At 40.4% G+C, this 14,646-nt stretch overlaps 1 protein-coding gene across 16 annotated transcripts in view; it reads right to left on the bottom strand.

The window, feature by feature from the left end:
- Nucleotides 1–14,646, bottom strand: part of mycbp2 (MYC binding protein 2) — a 65,863-nt gene that overhangs the window by 27,064 nt on the left and 24,153 nt on the right. For all 16 annotated transcript variants that reach the window (XM_081601390.1, XM_081601410.1, XM_081601366.1 and 13 more), the window contains 27 exons: nucleotides 12,783–12,902; nucleotides 12,623–12,704; nucleotides 12,355–12,472; nucleotides 11,142–11,500; nucleotides 10,862–11,034; nucleotides 10,420–10,545; nucleotides 9,832–9,959; nucleotides 9,578–9,669; nucleotides 9,295–9,429; nucleotides 9,120–9,203; nucleotides 8,458–8,554; nucleotides 8,171–8,363; nucleotides 6,942–7,216; nucleotides 6,623–6,844; nucleotides 5,769–5,960; nucleotides 4,227–4,433; nucleotides 3,969–4,106; nucleotides 3,694–3,872; nucleotides 3,469–3,611; nucleotides 3,273–3,373; nucleotides 2,963–3,181; nucleotides 2,663–2,885; nucleotides 1,577–1,695; nucleotides 1,060–1,147; nucleotides 899–948; nucleotides 629–801; nucleotides 61–205 (listed from right to left, as the gene is read on the bottom strand). In XM_081601390.1, coding sequence (XP_081457516.1) covers nucleotides 61–205; nucleotides 629–801; nucleotides 899–948; nucleotides 1,060–1,147; nucleotides 1,577–1,695; nucleotides 2,663–2,885; nucleotides 2,963–3,181; nucleotides 3,273–3,373; nucleotides 3,469–3,611; nucleotides 3,694–3,872; nucleotides 3,969–4,106; nucleotides 4,227–4,433; nucleotides 5,769–5,960; nucleotides 6,623–6,844; nucleotides 6,942–7,216; nucleotides 8,171–8,363; nucleotides 8,458–8,554; nucleotides 9,120–9,203; nucleotides 9,295–9,429; nucleotides 9,578–9,669; nucleotides 9,832–9,959; nucleotides 10,420–10,545; nucleotides 10,862–11,034; nucleotides 11,142–11,500; nucleotides 12,355–12,472; nucleotides 12,623–12,704; nucleotides 12,783–12,902 — 4,181 coding nt within the window. The remainder of the gene's footprint in view (nucleotides 1–60; nucleotides 206–628; nucleotides 802–898; nucleotides 949–1,059; nucleotides 1,148–1,576; nucleotides 1,696–2,662; nucleotides 2,886–2,962; nucleotides 3,182–3,272; nucleotides 3,374–3,468; nucleotides 3,612–3,693; nucleotides 3,873–3,968; nucleotides 4,107–4,226; nucleotides 4,434–5,768; nucleotides 5,961–6,622; nucleotides 6,845–6,941; nucleotides 7,217–8,170; nucleotides 8,364–8,457; nucleotides 8,555–9,119; nucleotides 9,204–9,294; nucleotides 9,430–9,577; nucleotides 9,670–9,831; nucleotides 9,960–10,419; nucleotides 10,546–10,861; nucleotides 11,035–11,141; nucleotides 11,501–12,354; nucleotides 12,473–12,622; nucleotides 12,705–12,782; nucleotides 12,903–14,646) is intronic.

Here is a 14,646-nt window from a genome sequence, read left to right on the forward strand (position 1 = left end):
AAATCTAAATGTTCCCAAAAGAAGGAAATAAAAAAATAAAATAAAAAAGCATATCCTTACCTTCATGTTGGGAACATGAACCACATCCCCATACTGATCCTTAGTCTGTACGACCACAGTGGCCGGCCATCCACAGCGGATGTCATCTTTGTTCAGGATCAGAGAGGTCTTTTGAGGATCTGCGTAAGAGTCGGGCTGCAGCCATCTGGACAGAGCAAAAAGGTGAAAGAATTAAAGTCAAGTTTATCTGTTCAGTAATCAAAACACATCAACTATGTTGATCGACGTTCCGGTTAGTACTAATCAAAGACGATTCTGGGCAGGTGTGGATTTTTAGCCTCGATTTAAAAGAAACTCAACTATTTCTGCTGTTTTCTAGAAGTTTGTTTCAGATTTGCAGGGCAATATAAGCTTTGTTTTGCTCTCAGGAGGTGCTTTGGGCCCTGCAGCATAGTGAGGAGAGCTAAAAATGGCATTAGAGGGCTCTTGTTTCATATATTTGATCTGTTTGCCGTTCTCCTATGATCTATTTATTCTCACTCTGGTGTGTTTTTGATTTCAGCGAAACGGTGCAATGGCAATAAAATGACTTGACTTGATTTGTCAGCATCAAAGAGCAGCTGCACACCTGGCTAGTCGCCCTCCGCTTGAGTTTGATACGCAGGTGATAAAGTCCTCCAGAAAAGAGTGTTCGTTTGTTTGGATGTGGAGGGGCAGATTGCCCTCCAGGGCCTCCAGTATGGTAGGAGAATGAGAGAGGGCCAGACCTTTCCCCAGGATCCCAGAGTGGGCCTTACACACCTAGGAATGTGAGGTAAAAAAATATATATGCAAGTGCTTAAGAAATGTACACTTTTACATTCAACACACCTCAGGATTCATTTTACAGCCAACGTACCTGAAGGGAGGCTTCCTCGAGAATCTCAAGATCTTCCTCCAACTCGTTTCCTAAATTAGAAACAGGACCAAACAGATTGATACTTAAAAATAGAAAAACAGATTTATTAAAAAAATAGTCATAAGGGACAAGAAAAATCCATTATGCTGCGTTTTTCATACCAATAGGGAGGGCTAAATCTTTCTTCATTAAAGCTGCAGCACACACGCTGCCCAGGAACGCCAGCTCTTTCTCTAACTGGATTATACCCTGAAAGCCCAAAAACAAATTGGATGAGAGTTCACATTCACCTTTAACAGAACGTTGTCAACAAGCCACAACATCCAACCAGTGTTCAGACTTGCAGTGGACCAAATTGGAGAACATTTTAAGCACAGGGTGTAGAGGGGAAAAAAACAACAGAATTTTCTATAAAACTGAAAATTATTAATTGGTTGAGCTGGAATACCAGAAACAAAACTGCAGTTCATAATGTGTCAAACAGTTTGTGACTTCACATTTAAGTGATGCATGCACTTAAAACATGTAAAATGCTAATGTGCATTTTCTTTTTTGCCACTCTCATTTTAATTTTAAAGTTCAACTGTGTGTCAAGATGGTGCTGCGTGTTTTTTTATTTATTTTTTTATTTAACCAAATCGCCTGTAGAACTGTTTCAGTGAAACAGTGAGTCTTTACCTCGTCGGGACCGGGATTGAATTCATATCCGACAGCCACACACTTAAAGCCGTAGAAGCAAGCTTTCTCGTCTTTCACGTAATCTGAGGCCGTTTCCAATGAAAAGAGAACTTCGTTTCCTGAAGGGAGAAAAGGCGTTGAAATTGATTAAGAGATTTTATATGTTCAGCAAGATGCCTGTGACAAAGGCTGCATAATAATCTCATTTACAGCTAGGAATTCTCGTTAACTGATAAATGAAAAACATACTACTGAACTACTGTCTTTAGTATGACGGTGATTCATTTTTCTACCACATTCTTTGTTTAAAATGCTGGTAATACTATCATTAAACTGTACCAAAGGGTTTTTTCCTGCCTCCTATGATAATTTGTCCCATCCTTTCTGATACTTGACATCACAACATAATTGACTATTTCAGGATTGTATTTAAATCCTCACATCACGATTGTGGCACCATCAGCAGTGTCACACAGACCTGAGGCTAATAGCTGCTGTCCTGTTAGATTAGTATTGACAAAGTAGTAACATAACACTCTGTGTTCATTCTTTATCTAACCTTGTAGTAACAGCAGAGATATGGTTTGCTTAAGCTACCAGAATAAGAGATGTGGTGTCTGGGGAAACATGGAAGCAAGACGCAAGGAAGTAAGGGAGAATGAACTTCAGGAAGAAAAGACAAATAAAGGAGTGAGAGGAAGGAAACAAGAAAGAAAAGGAATAAAGGGGAAAAAAGGAGAGAGAAGGGAGGAAGGACACAAGGATGGAATGGATGCAAGACAACAGGAAGGTAGGGAGGATAAGAAGGAAAAACCCAAAGAGGGATAGAAGTAAGCGCACAAGGAACAGAGGAAGGAAGAACTTGTGAGAGAAAGGACAGGAGGACACCAGAACAAAAAAGGAGAGAAAGGATAGAAGGAAAAAACATAAGGAATAAAGGACACAAATAAGAAAAGAAACATTTATCTAAACTCATCAAGACATGGAAAGCCCTGAGGTCAAATTCCAGGCCTTACCAGACCATGTAGGATCCCTAATTAGGATCAACAAAACAAGAACAGATTTTCCCAGGTGTAATAATCTCACCTGGAAGCACCAGCACGGTGGTGGGCCAGCCAGTGGAGCCTGAGAACTTCCTAAGTTCAGTCCACGTGTTGATGGTGTCGTGGATCAAAGGCTTCCCACCCAGGTTTGACAGGTGGAGAGTGCGGCTGGGGATGAGCAGCCGAAGGGCGTCCTCCGGTTGCGCGGTCCCACACTGCGGATCAAACTCTATGGTGGTCCATCGAACGCAGTCTGGGAAGGAGACCTGAGAGCAGAAACGACGACTTAAGCGCCTCGCTGCATGTTTTGATGATTTATTGGTATGGTTAAAAGGTGAAGTACCCTATATTGTGTGACCCCAGCTTGCTTGTACGGGTGGTCGCTCTCGATCACAGAGTAGTGGTTTGAAGTGGTGCAAGCCGACAGGCCGATCTCAGGCTGGTTCCCGGTGGTGCTGTCAGTGGATTGGTTGGGGTTAAAGGAAGGCGGGGCGTATTTTTGGTTGAGGGCAGAAACGGCGGGTAGCAGCTCTTGAACTAGGCCGAAGACCTCAACAGCAGCCTGCAAGTGGAAGAGGAGACATTACACCTCATGATATCAATTAAAGTTTTTTTTTTTTTTGGTAGCACTGGTCAAAGCTTGTAGCTTCTACCTTTGGCACAGAGGCAGCAACAGGTCCAATGTAGGCCAGAATGAGCGGCAGCAGCATGGAGAAGAGGCTGGAAGAACTTAACAGCTCTGGAATGTCATCAGCTGCAAAGAAGATAGGACAACTACTGTAAAAAAAAATCTGAATGCATATGTCTTCAGCTACAAAGTTTCTCCATCATATTAGCTTTTGCACTTACCATCAACTGCAAAAGCCCTGTGGAGAAGGTCCTTTGCAGCTCTGACCACAGCACTAACCACAGACAGAGCTCTGCTACAGTTCTTGTCCTCCTCGTTGGCTTTGCTGAGCAGCTGAGACTGGAGGTCTCCATCGTATTCGCTCCTTCAGTTATTATTTAACAAATGTGTTAAATAAAAAGAAACCTTGTAGACAATATATAAGAATTGATTGGCTCTGTGTTTACCTGTAGTAGAGAATCTGAGGGATCTGACCCCTGGTCTGATTGGTTCCATTGCTACTCAAGCTGCAAGTGCTAAAGGTGAAGGAAACGCCGTCTGAGCACTGCACCGTCGTCATTCCTCCGTCCCCATTGGCCGTCCTGCTGCCGTAGTTACGCAACCGAACAGCGTATTTCACCCCTTCCTGCAGCAGAAAATAATTTCCACTTTAATACTCGGCTGCAGATCTTTGAAGCTTGAGAGAAATCCCTGAACGGCCTGTTCCAGAATGATCAAGTACCTTTAGCGGCACCGCCTTGTCCAGGCGGATCTCCGCAATATCGCTGGGAGAGTCATCAGTGCTATAGGTGCCCTTCACCAGCTCTAAAGACGTCCACCTGTGAGAATGTGCCGAGTCGCCAGGGTGTTCCGTCTGCGCCTGAAGGACACGTATACAAAAGTTAAAAATAATTTTTTTTTTTTGAAAACCGGCCAAGCAACAACACAGCTAAGTGTTAGGAAAAGCTAATCTAGGCAGAAAAGACTTATGAGCGCTTACGTCGTCAGCCAGCACCTCCAGCTCGTACTCATGGATGCCCCCTCCTCCGTAGACGCAGACCCCGACCAGCACGACGCCCGGCTTGTCCACCGTCAGACAGATGGCGTCCGGGGAGCCGTTGCCTGTGTTCCAGCTGCGACCTTGGCTTGTTTTGGTGAAGCGGTTTGGAGATGCTTTCACAGAGTGGAGCGAGTTCAGTCCATCAACCTAATAAAAGAAGCACACAGGAAGACATGTACCCAATAGCTTAGGTTTATTGAGAAATTAGCAGCAATGGTTACAGGAAGGCAAAACGGTATATAATAAGTGACATGGATCAGGTCGAATATTAAAGGAATAAATGCAATATACAACTAGGGATGAACTGATACAAAAACAAATAATGGGTATCTATATCCAATACATATTGCCAATGTGGCTGATAATCAATATGATGAGATGCCAATTGAGTTCAAAATATCAACTCAATTATTTTGTCTTTGTTTTAAGATAAAAGTGAATTATGATTTTACAACGACTCTCATAGACAGTGAGGTCTCTTGTGCTACTAAAATAAATAATGGTGGTTTATGGCAGAAAGGCTAAAAAGGAATGCTCTTAATTATAACTACTATAGAGAAATTGGATTTAGCTGAAACTGTTTTAGCAGGTTAAGCCTGAACAGTAATTAAAACCCAGGAACCAACAAGAAATCTCCGATTCCAAATGACAGGATTACAAAAAACTATGAAAATATACTATCAAAAATAAACTTTATCTCCTAATGATAAATAATAAATAAAATAAAAAATAAAAATAAATAAAAAAATAAAGTTGCTATTTCTTCCACCCTGATGGGAGTTAAGGACCAGACAACTGCTGAGATACCTAATCGGGTACACTGAGGAGGAAACAGTTGTTTCCCTGACAACAGACTGAGGAGAAAAACATTGCTGTGGGGGTGCTGCTGTCAAGTGATATTGCTATGGCAACAGGATTCCTGACTGCAGCGACTGATGATAATAATAGGGAGTGTGCATACAAGGAAGGCTGACAAGCATTTGGCCACTCCTATCTAATGAGTCATCAAAACATAAAGGACAGCAAAATGCCCCTCGGCCCCCCGCCCTCCTTCAGTTTGTTGCTGTTTTTTTTTTTTAAGAACAGGAAGGACAAAGTGTCCGTAACTGTCACAAGCTAGTTTGGTGACAGTTTAAATGAAATTAAATGGCAAAAGATCGCCAATAAGCAGAGGGAATAAAAGGTCTGGGTGTGACATTTGATTAAAAAATGAAGAAGGAGATTCAAGTCATTTGATAAACTAAAAGAGACAGAAACATGAGATGAAAATGTAAAAAGCATAAATATCAAAGTTAAGCACTAAAGATTGATTTTGTGTATATACTCTCAAAAAAAAAACACAAAAAAAAAAAAACAGGTCACTGAGTGACCATAAAGCTCGTGATGATGGTGAGGTGTTTGCCAAACCCAAGCCTCGAGGCGAACGCTCTTGTTGTTTGTGTTTTGTTGCTCTCAGTGAAAGTGAAGTGGATGTGAGGCTACCTCGGAGCCCATGGCGGACGCTGTGAGCTCAGAGACGATGGAGGCCAGCAGCCCGCAGGTGTTGGAGACCAGGTGAGGGGAGAACAGCTCCACTTCCTTCCTCAGAGTCTTCCTCACCGGCAGCACCACGATCACCAGCATCTTCTCCAGCACTTCTCGGAAACTGGTCATACCCATCAGGTTCTCCTCGGTCTGAAACAGGAAGCCACGTTACACATGGGAATTTTCTTAAATGCTGATGTAACCGAGTTAAAACACATTTCTCTTTCCATTTGAAAACTTCCTACTTCTCTAGATTAAAATGTGAAGATTTTGGTCCATTTTTAATTTTTTTATTTTATTATCTTTATGTAATGGAAATCACAAAGCTCAAGTTGGCTCCTGATTTAGTATAAAAAATTCAAATCTATGATTTGGTGAAAAGGATAAGTCGACCACTAAATACAGATTTTTTTTTTTTATTTAAACCCAAGTTCATAACCTGGGGTTGCTGGGATATGTAGCCGTTTTAATTACTTTTTTGGCATTAATTTTTTTTGTATCCATGAGTCCAATTGAAGACCCAAACAGGTGAAATGGCCACATGTGATTTCTGAATGAGCATGTATATCACTGGGTTTCCTATTAGTGACTGTGACAAAACTGAATTTGTGAATTGTCAAAAAAAAAAAAAAAAAAAAAACAGAATATATGTAATTTCCATATAATTGAGTAAACATTTCTCAGTAATTGGTTTTCGTCTTTCCATACTTATCCAAAAATGTAAAATGATAAAAGCAAATTCCACAGAAACAGTTAAGCAAGATTCAAGAAAATCTATTCACAGGGTGAATATCGCTGCCGTCAAAACTTACATGGCTTAGTTTCTCCATATGGGCCACCAGCAGGGGGAAGCGATGAGCAAGGGCAGAGTCATTCTCCGTGCTGACTTGCTTCACTAATGAACGCAGCAGCACTTCTCCATCGTATGCAATGGGCAAGATGGATGTCAGCTTGACTGAAGTGTTACAAAGAGCTGACATTACAGCTGCCAGCAGACGGCTGCTGGATGTGCGAAAATTTGCCTCAGCAATGTCCTGGATTACAAGGAGAGAAAGAGAATTTTTTATTCATTTATTTTTTTCCTCAGAGTGAAGGTAAATTTTAGCTTCTGGAAGAATGAAATCCTCCTACCTGGTCTAGACAGTTGAGCAGATCACAAAGACAAGCCCACTGCAGAGCTGGAGTTGGGTAGAAGGAGTGAAAGCAAGCGGTGAATGTGTTGTGGCACTCCTGCAGCACAGCTTCCAGCAAGGTAAGAGGCTGAGACAGGTAGCCCTGAGGGTCATTATCCAGTTTAGTCAGGCAGTTATCCATGCCTTCTGACAGGATCTTCTTCAGCAGGCTGCGCGTCTTTCCCACACACTCGGCCAGCTTGCTGGACTCCTCCACCACAGCTTTGGTGCTGGCTGTAAATCAGACAGAACAGAGCATTATTATTCTTGCAATGAATACAAGTGGTGTTTATTTTATTATTTTCTGTAAGAATACCTGCGCATAGGAAAAATCACATTAATAATAGCACACTGGTTTCTTTTACGGCCGCAGCTGACGATTATCTTAGTAATCAGTTAATCTTACAATTATTCTGATTAGAAATATGCACAGTCTACAGATTTAACCACTTAGGCCTTTTTATACAATATTAAAAGTACATTAAAAGATTCAAATAAACAATTACATTTTTTTTTAAATAAGAAAAACATTTTACTGCCTAAAATACAGTACCATAGCATTCCGTTTGTAAATCTGAACCAGATGAAGCTAAAACTATACTATGTGAGTATATAGTTTTGTAGAGTTTTTGGCTTAATTACTACTCTGAAATGCTTTTCACTAAAAGGCCTTTTTTGAGTATGTGTGCTCAATTTAACAATCAATCGATTACTAACTCAATCGGATTAATACTTAATCTGATTGATCGGATTAGGCAGTTTCTGTGTTGCAAAGAAATGTTAAAGATTCAGCATCTTTCAATCCAAGTAATGTGTTTTTTCCAAGTAAAATCTTTTTAGCCCTTTTTTAAAGCAAGAGTACAGAAGTTAAAGATAAACTTATAGTATATATTTTCTTCATTGCTCAGTCTTTAAATATACAAGGCTCCTACATTTTGTCCGTTTAAATATTCTATGCTTATTATGCAAGCATTTTTTTTTCTAGATTTGTTCCACAGGTTTTTATGCAATTCTGGACATTCAAGCAAAAAACTCAGGACTATACATAGGAGTCAAGAACATGTAAAACAGGGTGGATGGATGAATGCATTTGAAAAAGAAAATAAAGTGTGAATTCTGTACTTCGTTTTTATCTAGACCTGAAAAACACTTAAACATATTTTTTCCAGACTCTAAAGGTGTTCCTACCTGCAATGGGGAATATCTCACAGATGTAAACCCTGAGCAGGCGGAGGCAGCACGTGCCAACAAAGCGGAGTCTCTCCAGGTCCAGCAGCGTTGCCGTGTACTGGAAACCCTTCAAACCTCGAAGCTCCTCCACTCCCAACACCAGGGTGGTCCAGCTCCAGTGAAGAACACTCAGCAGAGACTCAAAACACTCCTACAAGCAAAGCGATAGTCAAAAAAAAATAAAAAATTCACTTACAAACATAGTTATTATCAAAACACACACACACACACACACAAAAGCTCACCACCGAGACCGTTCGAGCAAATGACCGCTTCAGGATGTGAACTGGTTCACTGGTTTGCTGTTTTCCTTTGGAAGCGTTGCCATCGTGGGATGGAAGCCTAGTGTTAAACATCAAAATTATTAACCCATTTCTTCATTATATTTAGCCAATTGCTCTTAAATGTGCAATATAAATAAACTTGATTTGAATTTGGAATTTGATAAACCTACAGGCAGACACAGAGCCTTGAAAGTAATAAAAGCTAAATTGTACATGTTGGTCTACATGCAAAACATTGTGTGGTGGAAAAGTGACACTTTGAGTGTGTTATGGTGGCGGCAGCATCATGCTGTGGGGTTGCATTACTTTAGCAGAGAAAGATAGAATTGTCACAACTGATATGAAACATCAAGAGAACTAAATACAGGATAATGATGGGCAACACTTTCAGCCTCTAAATGCACACCACACATTTCAGATTTTCCATCTACTTCACAATTATGTTTTACTTTGTGTTGGACTACGATTGTGATTGAAACATGACAAAAAGTGGAAAAATACAAAGCAAATGCATACTTTTATCAAACAAAGTGTGGAAAAATACAAAGTATATGAATATTTTCCCCAGGCATTGGAATGCTTAAATAACTTTCAACAAAATGTAGAAATGTAGCTCTGCTTGCCTGTAGAGTAGCTGAGGAATCTGACCCGCATTAACATCGGTGCCATTGTTGGATTTCTTGGAGCTTTTGAACTGAAAGACAACACTAAAAAAGAAAAAAAAACACACACACACATTTGATACACTAATTCAAGGGTATAAAAATATTTATTAGCTTAAATGCAATAATGCTTCACCCGTCGTCAGTTGTGATGGTTGCCTGTCCGTGGGAACCGCAGTCGCTGCTGGGGCCAGAGACTCTGGCCCACGCCACGTACCACCAGCCCAGCTGCAGCAGCACCGGCTCGTCAAACATCATGGCGTATTTCTCCCTGGAAACAAAAAGAACCATCAATTTAAGCCAAGCATGTAGGCAGATCACAAAAAAAAGCTAAGGACATTAAGGGGAACTTCATGTACTAATGGAAAAAAAAACAAAAAACAACAACAACAAAAAAAACAAGGAAACGTCATTCGTACCTAGCAGCACAGTCATAAGCCAGAACATCGGTCTCAGCTAGCAGATCTCCATCAGTCTCATGGTCGCCTCCGTCGGGTCCCAGCTCAAAGAGCTACACATTTTGTTTAAGAAAGGAGTCTGTCAATCTTTTTTTAAGAGTTTGAGTAGTACATTGCAACTACCAATAACATCTATATGTGCAAAATACTCTAAGCAGCACATGTTAAAGAGGTTAAATGATCAGCTCTCACAGGAACTTATCAAAATTTCCCACCTTGATCTTGGCCGTGTACTCCCCTCGTCCGCCGAACAGGCCCAGCCCACCCAGCAGGATGTCGGCATCAGCACAGAAACGGATGGCTTCGACAGAGTGAGCCGAGTAACCCCAGCCACCTCCGTGACCTATGAGATTAATCATGGCATCAATGAGGCTAAGCTATGCTGACTAAAAAGAGTTAATTTGCCATTAGTTGTAAATCGGGTTTCTCAGAGTTTATTGGATATTTTTTTTATTTTTTATGGAAAAATTCCCTAGTATTCTAGTTTCAGATTCGAAGCGTTTCAAGACAGTTTTTAAAATATAAATGAAAAACAGTAGTCTCTGATATATTTACGGATTTGTACAAATATAGAACCAGCAAACAAAACTGAACACATTGAAAGGACAGAGATTGTAAACAGGAGGACAAGGAGTAAAATCTTAAAAAAAAAAAAAGCCAGGTGAAATAAATCAAATAAATGTTGATAGGTTGGTTAATAAACTGAAGACATAAAACTTTTTTCTGGATATTCTTTTCAGTGATTCAAGCAATAACCAAAATCTGTGCATTGGGTTTCACTCTGAGCGTTAACTCCGTCTTACTTTCAAACCGGTTTACAACGCTGTAGTCCTCCTTTGAGTAGACCTTCATCACCGCCTGGGTTTCTTCTTCTGCGCTTGCTACGCCCATCTTCAGTTCCTGCATGGCGGCTAATGTATCCAGGCAACCTGCAGCGAGAAAAACTGTTTTTCAGCTAATTCTGATCACGTTGGTTTACCTCTTAGCTCACAAATAATACTCTAATTTTGCTAAAACAAAACAGCAGGTTTGAGATAAAATTAAAAATGTGAAAAAAAACTCAATATAGCAGAATAATAAAATTTACAAGGATTTATAAAAAAAACAAAACAGATGTTACTTATTTTTACAAGATGCTGACATGGTAATACTTATAATTAAATTTAATTTTAAAAATTATAAATAAATCATTGGACATCTCAATAGGCGTTTATTAAATACTGTGTCAGGAATATGAAGGATTACCAAGAATGTGTAGAGCTCCATGAGAGCGAGTGGTGGTCGCATGTGATCCCGAGGGCAATGCAAGTTCTGGACTGAGAATGCTACATCGAGCCTGTAGATCTGTTGCAGAGGGCATCCTAGCATCAGCTATTACCGCATTGTAACACCACATCTCTTTTGAAGCCGGAAGGAACCTTCAAAAAAAGAGTTGGGGGGGTTAAAAGATTTTAAGTTCAGTCCTTATTTTTACAATCGAGCAAATACTGAAAACCTGGTCATTTCAAAGACTCTGAGGACTTACCTCCATATGACATCATAAACCGGGTCCAGACAGAGGCCAAACCCCTGCAGGTCCTCCTGCTCTGAGTCGTTGAATGTTCTGCAACTTCCGTCCATCTTGTTGATCAGCAAACATTTAAAAGGAGGCGGCTCAGACACAGAGGATGGAACAAGCCCGATGATGTGCTTGCTGGCAAAGATCTCAGAAGTAGCCAGGACGTGAGAGTTGATGAGGGCCTCGTCGATCCGCAGGAACGTCTGATCTCCGCTGGCGCCGATCCAGGTGGCCTTTCGTCCGTATTTGGCACCGATGTTGGGCATGGGTGACGGCTTGGCGTTCCAGTAGGGCATGTCCAGGATGGGCCGGCCCAACTGCCCTTTCTGCAAAGCAAGCAAGCGAACATTCAGACTGAAATGCAAAAGAAATGCACTCAAGCAAACAAGCGCTTATTACGTAAAGATCGGAGCGAGGTACGGGTATTACACCAAAGTTTTGAACATCATGATTTCAAAATTGCTATAAATTTTCCATCGTAATGTAAAGTTCTTTTAATAAGATGGCAGAACTGATTTTGTCGTTGCCATTTGACATAAAACAAATTAGATCACATTATGTTTTTGTTTTTTATATCAACAGGATAACTGTGGGATTCAGCAAGTAAAATTCAAGACTTTTTAAGGCCTTTTTAAGGCCATCTTGAATCAAATTTAAGGCTAAAATACTATAAATACAGGGGGCGGTTGGGGAATTCTGCTGTATCACAATCAAACATCTCAAAAACTGTAATTTCTGGGATCTGTTTGTGGCTCTAGGCAGCAGCTTTGTCCTTCTTACATCACATAGAAGCCTCAACCGCCTTAGTGCCTAGTTGGAAAGTTTTTTTTGGTTTTGTTTTCTTTTTGCGCTTAGTCTCATAGGTTCGCAAAAGAAGTGAGAAAGCGGCGAAAACAAAGATATCTGCACTTGACTCAAACTTTCACCCAACAGAAATATTCCTCGAGACAAAAAAAACACTAAACTCTTCAAGATTAAACAGTCCAAAATTTAATACCTGTAACGTATTTAAGGCCAACTTGCATTTTCCCAATAAATGTAAGACTTTTTACGACTTTTTAATGATATGCGGACACCCTGATCAATACTGTCAAATCATAATTTTTACTCAACTTTATCATGCCATGAGAATTACCCAGATCATGTGTAGGTAGAAGACTGTATTGCTACATTTTCTCACCGAGAAACTCCCAAAAGTGAAGACCTGCCCATCCATGAGGAGAACAGCTGTGTGGTTACTGCCTGCCGTCACCTGGACGCTCGGTCCTGGCAGAGCCTGAACCAGGGTGGGAGAGCCCCTGCATGGTAAAATGTTGAATTAGCTGGCTAGTTTAGAGAAATTAATGTGTTTCAACAACCCAACTCATTAAACAGATCTGGGCTCCAGAATGGAGCTGCGGAATCCAGCTATTGTGGCCATTCCTACGGCAAACCATCAATCTGTTTACCTGGAGTTGACGTCTCCGTGACCAAGCTGACCGTGTTGGCCATACCCAAACGTGAAGACATCTCCATTCTCCATCAGCACCACTGCAAAGCAGGTTTTGTTTACAGCAACCAGACAAAACCACCAAAGGGCTAAAGCAGCGACGACGAGAAAGCGCTTACCTGAGTGGTGAAAACCGCAGCTGACTTGAACGGCTCGCAGCTCGCTGTCGAACCTCACCGCCCCGGGGGGATAAGTGGTAATTTTGCTGGCATCCTTCTCTCCGCGCTCGCTGCTACCATCTAGAAGAAAAACACTGAAGTCAGCACATCCGAGCGGAGGGTAAATACAGATAAGTGTAGTGGCGGCTTTAGAGCGCCGAGGTGGGTGTCTCTGCAGAGTCCTGAGAAACAGAGCTGGAGGGGAAAGAGGACTCAAAAGAAAATGAGAGGAAAAAAGGGGAAAACATGCTGGAATAGAAGGGAGGGGCTAACGGTTGTGCAGGAAAAGGGCCGTTTGGTATCGGCGCATTTTAAATTCAAAATTTCTCACATGCATTAGTCCAAAAAGAGAGAAAAAAAAAATCATAGGGATAAAGTATAACTGGACATTTTCTCAATCTTTTCAAACCCGGAGCTGTTTAAAAAAAAAAAAACTGATTTTACAATGAAGGAATAATCTTCTGCTTTCTTCAACACTCTCACTCAGCAACCTATCCCTGCTTTTTTTTTTTTTTTTTTTAGGACGAGGCTCAGGGCACAAATTTCTGAAGGTTCTGGATAATTCACCGACTAGCTGGGTCTGCAATGCTACAGTCCTCTACAAATCTGAACGGCTCACCAAATCTGAACTGTTCAGGAACAGGCAGGTCAAAACAAACTAACAAGCGTGTGTTGCAGATTTTGAGCCGGCAGGTATGTCATGCAGTAAAAAACACACTGCAAATCGGTAAAATAAAAACACAAAAAGGAAATGTGAAAAAGTAGTGCATTATCATTACTTTACAGAAGAATGGGAAAACGAACATGACAAGTGCCGTACTATTGCAGGGTATTTTCCGTAGATATTGAAGCTAATTCTGATTTTTGTCCTTAGAAAACCATTTTTTAAAATGCATAATCAACAGACATCTTACAGAGGCCGATATGATGACAGGATAATAATTAACTAAATGTTATAGTTACAAGAACTTGGAAAGGATTGGAAGTGTCCTGATCATTCTTGCAAAAATAAATAAATAAATAAATAGCAAAATTCACGAATTATTAATGATTGTTGCTATTTTTTCATTTACCAATAACTAACTAAACTCATCTCCTGATCCATGTTGTGCAAGTCACATTTTGCTCAGCCAACTTTTTACAATAACTTTCTTTCGCTGATTTGCTGATCTAAGAAAAAAATTCGCTGATTTGCTGATCTAAGAAAAAAATCTGTATTTTCCCCAAAAAGTTTAAGTTTTTTTTTTTTTCATCATTTATAATGGAAAAAAAGAGAAACCGTGTTGGCTGCTGCAGCTTTTCGTTTCCACACGTTATACACATCTTCCAGTTTAGGAAAGATCTGCTTAAAGCGCAACAAGAACACCAGCTGTCAATTTTACAACTTTTAGAACAAAGTAGTGCGTTTATGATGCAGTAAACAGCTTTCTGTAGGTTTTGTCTGCACACGCGTAGGCGGATTAAGTGAAATATGTAACTAGTATAACTAAAATAACAATAACTCACATCTAAAGAAAGAATAATCTTGCGAGTCTTAGTCTAGGAATGGTTAATTATCGCATTATTTATAATTATTTTGTGAAAAGCAAGTTATTTTTAAGAGCGGTAATTTTGTTCATGGCCTTTAACTGTATGCAGGGATACACAATGAAATACAACCTAAAATTCTAAACCTGTGTCCACAAATTTGTCCAACTAAAACTGCTGGTCATAAAATCCTCAGCAGGAGCAAGTCATTAGTTTATTGACAACTACATGTATGTGTAAAATAAAATCAGATGCATTTTTAGAAACAAAAAGGTTTTGCTGAGACAAATGGCCACTG

The sequence above is a fragment of the Poecilia reticulata genome, chromosome 2 (assembly GCF_904066995.2).
Source record: "Poecilia reticulata chromosome 2, P_reticulata-male-v2, whole genome shotgun sequence".
Taxonomy (NCBI): Eukaryota; Metazoa; Chordata; class Actinopteri; order Cyprinodontiformes; family Poeciliidae; genus Poecilia; species Poecilia reticulata.